The sequence below is a fragment of the Cupressus sempervirens genome, chromosome 5 (assembly GCF_028749045.1).
Source record: "Cupressus sempervirens isolate cs-2001-9-10 chromosome 5, ASM2874904v1, whole genome shotgun sequence".
NCBI classification, from domain to species: Eukaryota; Viridiplantae; Streptophyta; class Pinopsida; order Cupressales; family Cupressaceae; genus Cupressus; species Cupressus sempervirens.
Window position 1 is genome coordinate 1,006,024,803 of NC_143122.1, and position 8,384 is coordinate 1,006,033,186.

At 33.7% G+C, this 8,384-nt stretch overlaps 1 protein-coding gene across 1 annotated transcript; it reads right to left on the reverse strand.

Annotated features, from left to right (window-relative positions):
• Positions 1-1,470: 1,470 nt before the first annotated feature.
• On the reverse strand, positions 1,471-6,959 carry LOC149559333 (ADP-ribosylation factor 1-like). The gene is made up of 2 exons (XM_089828394.1): positions 6,918-6,959; positions 1,471-1,956 (listed from the first exon to the last, which is right to left on the reverse strand). The coding sequence occupies exons 1-2, from the start codon at positions 6,957-6,959 to the stop codon at positions 1,471-1,473; spliced, it is 528 nt and encodes a 175-aa protein (XP_089684520.1).
• Positions 6,960-8,384: the final 1,425 nt, after the last annotated feature.

An 8,384-nucleotide genomic window follows, 5' to 3' on the forward strand; every position in this document is an offset into this window, starting at 1 on the left:
CCCCCATTCTAGATAGGCACATAACTAGGGAAAACATTCAAGCACAAAGGTTTCTACCTCGAGCCCAAATTCATTTTATCATTAATAATCTTGAGGGCTAACTATCATGCATTCAATTTTAAGGTAGTGTCATTATTTACCTTCTCCCTGTTAAAATTATTAGAATAACTAAGAGGGGGGGTGAATCAATTATCCTCAGGTCTAGATGTACCAATTTAACTGTTAACAACTTCAAACAACTTATTCAAACTCATAAACCCACTCAGAAAATATAGCAACTCATCAACAACTTAACTTATTCATTTATCACTAACTCTTTGTTCAGTATATATTGAGTAATAGAAATAAATAATAGCAAAATCATGCATCATGAAAATAACATTCACATAATTATAATACCAAAATTTAATATAGAAACCCAATTTGGAAAATAAACACCAAGTAACTTGCTACCACTTTTCACTCTTCTAAAGTGATTTGAGTTAATAGCCAACCTATTAAAGGTTACAAAATACATTTTTATAACCTCGTTAAAGAATTTAATTACCCTGTTAGGAGTGACCTAGTTAGAATTCCTTAGATCATTCCATTAAAATGTCATCTTGATTAAAACAATGTAAAACAACATATAAAAATAGAAGCATGTAAACTACAATATATCCAAGAATAGAAGCATGTAAAACAATATATTCAGCAAGAATAGAAGAATGTAAAACAACATATTCATCCTCATATAAAAATTGCAAAAGTAACAAATGTCCTTTATGATCATCCTACATGATATCCACAATGTTAGGATTATCAACATGATTAATGGAACTATCTTTAGTATTAACATCATTTTTATTTGAATAATCCATAAAATTTGGGTTTGGAGGTTGGCCATTGATCAAAGGATCAAAGATTTACTGAATATGAATATTTTTAAGCAATGGATAGTCTTAACAAGCAGTGACATTACCAATTTGTTAATTTTCTAAAGATTAACGGAAATTTGCAGAAAAATAATAATACGGTTAAAAATAGTATAATAATAAGACCTAAATTTAAAATTAAAATAAAATAATAATAATAAATAAACGAAATATAGATCCACGATGAAGTTATCCTTTTAAAAACCATCTTGGAAACTATCAAAGCCTTTTGAAAGGGATGCATATATCAAATATAGTGAATTTTATTTAATGTAGCATCTCAACATTCAATAGCTTTAATGAGCACTTAGATCAAGTAATTGTGTGGATGGACATGGACGACTATAGCCATGGCAGGAACTGTTAATACTTTTCTCATATCTATGTATAGGACAGGTACATCATATTATTATTATTATTATTGCTATGTAACTAGATGTTTATCTCGTGTCACATAACTCATCTGGCGTTTTTCTTTAACTATGTTTATATAATAATTCCTTGTGTAATTATTTTTAGCACAAAAGAATAACTGTTACAAGATCAAAGTGAAACCCTAAATATTATTTGAAAGCCAATCCAAGCCATCAAACAAGCCTTTCCCTGAAATAGCACAGGATTCCTGAACGTGCCATCGGCTCTGAGGCAAAGATTGCAGATCAAGCTTGTCCCTTATCTCCTCACAAGTCATTGCACTGGGAGAGTCCTGCTTGTTTGCAAAGAGAAGAAGGGAAGCATTTCTGAGAGACTGCTCGCTCATTATCCTGTGCAACATCTCAGTGGCCTCATAAATGCGATCTCTATCACTGCTGTCCACGACGAAAACAACAGCTCTGCACTTGCCAATGTAGTCTCTCCACAGATGCCTCATGTTTTCCTGCCCACCAACGTCCCACACAAGAAACTTGGTATTTTTGTACTCCAAACTCTCCACGTTGAAACCCACCGTGGGAAACGATCGTATCACTTCCCCAAGCTGCAAGTTGTATAAAATGGTGGTTTTGCCTGCTGCATCAAGACCCAACATCACAACTCGGGCCTCCTTCGCATCCAAACATCCTGAGACTGTGCAACCCATTTTCAACAAATTCTTACAAGTAGTCACACTGCTTTGAGTATCACACACAAGAATAACTCTAAACCAATTGCGTGCTTTTTATCTTCTGCTTTATATAACTCTTATGATTGAAATATTTATAACATGTTCATACTGAGCCGACGGTTGCTTCACCATATGAGAGGATTACTTATCTATTGATATAATAATTTCAATAAAGGCGTCTCAACTGACAACTCTTTAGTATCTAGAATCTGTTAAATAGATGTATTAAGATTTTAAGCTAGTTTTATTTCGTCGAAAGACATAACTACAATTGAGTGCTGAGTTTAATGATACAATTTGTCAAATAAATAAATGAATGCATTGAAAGATTTGGTTTTGAGTGAATAAAATCATTTTCTATATTATGTATGACATTTGTCAAAATAAATTTCAAAAAAAGGTGTAATATTAATTTATTTTTAATGTAATAATAATATAAAGATGATCATCTTTTTTAGAACAACAGTAATTTGTGAGTCTTTTATGTGGGAACTTGAATTTGAGTCCTTTTTTTAATCAATAGTTTCTTTCTATTAATATAAATATAAAATTACATATTCACAAAAAAGGGGAGAGGGATACAAGATCACTCCGCTAGAGTCAAGCATCACAATTATCAACTATTCATAAAAAATAGAATTGAAATCCCTCAAGTTGCTAGAATTGTGTCAGCTAAGGGAGGAGGATCATGTCGATCATTAGAACCTATACATCAGCAGGGTTTGGAGGTGGGTCAAGGAAAGACCACCCATCATCTTCATTCTTTTATTTTATCTTCCTCCTACATCCTAGGCGGAGAAAATTGCAAGCGTCGTCTGAGAAAACCATTTGTCATTGGTGGTGGTGGGCCACACAATAGCAAAAGGAGGAGGTGGGAGTAGTAACAAGGGACCAACTAGACTTATGTCAACTAGGTTGGGTAGAGCAGTCATGTCCCTTGTCCCAACCTCCACTAGAAGAGCTACAAGGGCTCTTGTCCCAACCTCCACTAGAAGAGCTACAAGGGCTTGAGACCATGAGGTTTGTGAGTAGCGGGCAGATAAATTACAACTGAGACAATGTCTACATGGAGGCAAAGTGTGGTCAGTAGAAAAAGTAGCTAGTGGCAATTACACCACTATCCACAAGGCATTTCTCCAACTATTAAGAATCTCCTCAAGGTGGGTCACCTCCAAAGCCACTTTATTAGCTTGCACCTGAATCTGCAACACAAGATTGTTACAAATACATGCTTTAGTGTGAATAGAAACATGAGTATATTACTGTTAAATTCATTCAAGTGTTGTCATTTGTGTAAAAATTATGGGCGGTGAATACATGGAAGGAAGGAAGGTGAACCTTGTTGCTGAACAAATATGGATACGAGTGAAGTATAAATTAGTAAGCATAATGATCATCAAGTATAGTATTAATCAAGAATATCATTTGCCAAGTAGAGTGTTATAACCAAGCAAGTTTATTACCCAAGGTACATGACATTATCGAGAAGATTAGTTAGTGTTTACCAAGATATGCATAATACACATCAAAGTTTATAAATGAACTAAAATTTATCTTGTTGAATTTTACTGAGCTAGGAAATGGTTTACCAAGATTGAGACAAAGATTAGGTAAAATATATTAGGATTGATGCATGATTTTATTGATCCCAATGCAGGAGCACAAGGCAATGAAATAAAAGCTTAATGTGTCTGATGATAAGGATGAATGAGGATCTTTGATCTATTATCTAAGTATTCTAGTGTTAGAATGATTTAGAATAACTGATGGGGAGGGGGATTGAATCAGTTATCAAAAGGTCCAAATATAGTAATTAAAATTTTCAACTCATCAAACAACTTAGATCTAATATCTAATCCACTCGATCTTTATAGAAATTTATTAACAACATAAACTTGTAGCCTATTATCCCAATAATAACAAACTTGAAAAACGTAAAACCATTAAAGAGTAAACATCTCAAATAACATCCACATAAGTAAGACACCAAGATTTAACATGGAAACCCAATTTGGGAAAACTCACTAGCAACATGTCACCAATTTTTCAATCCTTTGAAGTGAGTTCTATTAGGAGCCAACCTTGTTAAAGGTTAAAATACATACTATTAGGTGTGACTCTATTAAAGGATTTAGTCACCTTTTTAGGAGTGGCATTGTTAGAGGACTTAATAAAATTCTATTAAAATGTCACCTTGATTAAAGGATTTACAAATGACTATTAGGTCAACCTTGATAAAAAAGGATCAATGGATAGAAAGTAATATAAGGTTGATCTGATTAAATACAAATCACTTTGCAAATGTGGATCACAATTCTGTTCAACAGCTAACTTGTTGACTGACCTCCATTATCATCTCCATCACTGATTTACTTATCAACCCTTCAATAAATCACTCATCACCTTAACACTTCACTATTCAACCTTCTACTCAAATTTTCCAATCAATAGAATCAACAACTACTCCAAATTTTTCAGGTCTGCTAACCTCTGTAGGTTAATCCTCATGCCTCCTTAAATAGGTAGCTTGGCCTTTTTTCTACTTAAACACCACTATTGATGTTAGGTTTAGGTTAGATTCATCAAATCCTTCCACCTTTTCATTTCCTCCTCCTCCTTCTCCTTCTAGAAACTTCTCAAAACTTCTCTTTGAATCCATGCATAGAAATGCTCAAACATAGTTTCTCTTGCATTGAATATTCTAGTTCATCAATCCTTATCTTCAACATGCTTTACATATTTCAAGAATTCAAAAATGTCGGCCAAGAATCTCCATTCCTTCACAAACTATAAAATTTTGTTACTCAACAAACATTGTGTTCTTCAGCCTTAGTCATCACTAGATAACCCAATCATCACTAAACTATCTCACTTGGCTTACACTGTCTTTTCTCGGCTTACACTGTCTTCGCTCGACCCACTTTAGTGATACATTTTCTTTACTAGCGCTTGGTCAACACTAAATTTTCTTGCCTTCTATTGTTCACTCAGTCGACACTAACACAACTCAACTTCAACTATAAGTTCCTTAATCTTCTACTTTGAAGCTTGGTTAAGCCTATGTACTTGTTCTTCATTGATCATTTCTTCTAAGATTTAACACAATTATCTTCTTCACTTATTGTTATGATTAAACTACACATTATTTTTCCAAAGTCAACTAATCAAGTGCCCATTGTAATTTCCCATAACTCAATCTTTCCACTAGGTCCTCTTGTTATCACTTCTTCTCAAATCCTCTTAACCAATCGTCTTGATATGGCACTCTACTTAGGTATAAATTATCTCACCAATAAGGTTTGACATCAATGACAATATAATATTTGTTCTAATTGTAATGTCCAACAATCTCCCTCTTTGGCATTGATGCCAACACCTCTAGTTACCATACAATCCAAAATATTCAACTTTGCTTCAAGAAACTCCCTCTGTTTCCAGTATTAGATTTTCATTAATATCCTTAGTTTCATTATGATTCTCATATCTGTAGTGTCCAACAATCTGTCTTTTAGTTTCATTCTAATTCTCATTCATGGAAATCTGATATGCAACACCTTTCATTCTTATTCTCACTCATGGATCTTTGATATGCAATACCTCTAGTTATAACAACACTTAGGATCCCTCTATCATATCATAACATAGGATCTCCCTCTTTTATATACATCATCTGAACTACTTCACAATCTCTCTTAATGGAAATGCATCTTCCTTTATGTTCCAAAATCGCTCCATCTTTACTGTGAGGTAACATACACTCCCTCTTTGCTCAATAAATATTGTATCATCTTAAACTGGAAGCACTTCCATGTTAAGAATATTTAGCCCTCCTTAGGGGGTGTTTTAAGCCTTCATCTGTTGTCTCCTTTTTTCTACCCACTTCTCATCTTCTCTGCCTATTTAGGGCTTTATTTGAGCCTCCCCAGGCACTATTTTTCCCTTGTGTCTCATTTTCTAGGGGTCCTTAACCCTTGGGTCAAGGTCAACCTCAACCTTGACCTAGGTCAAGGATGACCTCGACCCTAAACTAGGTCAAATTTAAGGTTGACCTTGACCCAGGTCCCCCTTTTTCATCATAAATTTGGTCGAATGCGGGGAGAGGTTTGGAAGTTTGTTGTCTTTCTTAGATAGGTTAGTTGTTTTGGGCTTTGGAATGATAAACCCTTAAATTACATTTAATCTAGGACCATTTCTAGGGGTTAAGGCTTAATTGGAATTTAATTCTCCTATGCTGACCTCTCTAGAAATTTTGGCCCTATAATAGTATATAAGGAAGCTTCCTCCCTCATTTTAGACACACAAGATACAAGCAAGGAGATATCCACTTTTCATGAGGAGATATTTACTTTTCATGATCAAGCATCCAACTTCCATTGAATTCAAGCAAGCAAATAAAGTGAGAAAGCAATAACCCATTCAAGCATTCAAGTTCTCCATTGAAGATCAATGATTTAAGCATTCAAGCCTTTCAAGGGATTTGGTTCAATCATTCAAATATTTATTATTCAAACCCTAGATCTATCCATCATGGTGGTGTGATCTTCCTTCAAGATCCTTTGTTCATCTTCAAGATCTAGTCATTCTTTCCTCAAGGTGGATTTCAAGCATAAAATCATGTATGTTTTGATTTTCATTTATGGTTTTGATTTACATTATTTAGTCCAAGCTTTCATATCAATATACTTTTTAACATTTCAAATACAATTGCATATCTATTGAATATCATAGCTTTGTTGTTAGATTTACTTCTACTACTATCTAGCATTCTCTATTTCAATTCTATTATTGAGGTTGATTCCAAATCAAGGTTTGACATAGGCAAACCCCTCATCTAAACATCAAAGCCCTTTTTCTTGTAGATGCAAGTATGGGACAATGAATATCAGTGCAAATTTGAGTACCCTTTTTAGAAAACTTTTGGGATTCGTGAACGAAATTCCCATTAGAGTAGCGCAGGTCAAGGTTGGAAATAAAGGGGTCAAGGACAACTTGGCTTAGAAAAGAAAAATATTGTTGGGTTTTTTAGATCTCACAATTTCGGTTTAGAGTTGCAAAAATTAATAGTTTCTAAGATTGTTTGATAGGGTTTCTAGAAGGTTCTTTTCCAGAGGTAACTACTTTCATATCTTCATTTCAATATTAGCATTTTCATATTTACATTCCATCTCCTTAAAATTCAAATGTATGTATAAAAATATGGGTTTAGGGTCTCTTTCATGTGCACTCTTTTAAACCCTATTCAACCATATTTTTACACCTTACAAATGGTAACCTCAGGACTTCTCCCTGTTGACTTCTATAATCTCTTCCTCTTTTATTCTTCATATGGTAACAACATAATCTCTCTCTTTTTCACTATTGATGGTAACTTTATATTCTTTCCCTCTTTGACAACAATGCCTAAGATGCTTCCAAAGACACTTCAACATCTTCAGGTAACCTAGTCTCATACATATTCAACATGTAGATAGCTCTTAGTTAGTTCTATGAACTAGGTTCATCCTCTATCATCTTACTTATGATTAATCCAATATCTTGTAATTCTCTCTTCATAGCTTTAGGCAATTCGTAAAGTGTGACCTTTTGGATCAATTTCTAGAATATTCTAATCAACACATTTGATGCAAAGCTCCATCTCATCTTAAGTAGCCTTAGTTAGGGGAATCACCCTTAATTTACCTCTTATATATTCATGCTCATCCTTAGGTAAGGATTTTGGCAATATATCTATTATTTGTTCCTTTGTATTCACATACTCCAATCTCACTAATTTGTCTTGTACCACCTCTCTCAAGTAATGATACTTGATAGAAATATGCTTGGTCTTACTATGCATCATAGGGTTTTTAGATATGTTTATAGCACTTGTGTTATCATTAAATATAACAACAGGTTCAGTGATGTCTTCCTTCATTCCTTTCAACAATTTTTTTATCCACACTATGTTATAACAATTAACTATTATTGCTACATATTCAGCTTCTATCATAGATTAGGAGTTGCAATTCTGGTTCTTGTTTATCAATGAAACTAGTATCTTTCTCATAAACAAATCTAAACCACTTGTACTCTTTCTATCACCAACATTTCTAGCCCAATCTACATCAGTACACATGTTTAGTTCAAACTTGTCATTCTTCTTGTAATACAGTCCACAATTTTCTATTCCTTTTAGATATCTCAGTATTCTTTTCACATCCATCATGTGATTCTCCTTAGAATTTGAAGAAAATATAGGAACAATCCCAATTGCTAGTGCAATATCTATTCTACTCAGGAAACAACATATTGCAACTTTCCAATAATTGATCTATATAAGGTTTGGTTCACATTAGTAGAATTATCATTCTTTAAAACTTATTGTCTAG

Coding starts and splice junctions, on each gene's coding strand:
- LOC149559333 (XM_089828394.1), bottom strand. CDS start 6,959: ATGGGAATTTCGTTCACGAATCCCAAAAGTTTTCTAAAAAGG. Junction 1,957..6,917: donor CCAAAAGTTTTCTAAAAAGG/GTACTCAAATTT, acceptor TTGGATGCGAAG/GAGGCCCGAGTTGTGATGTT.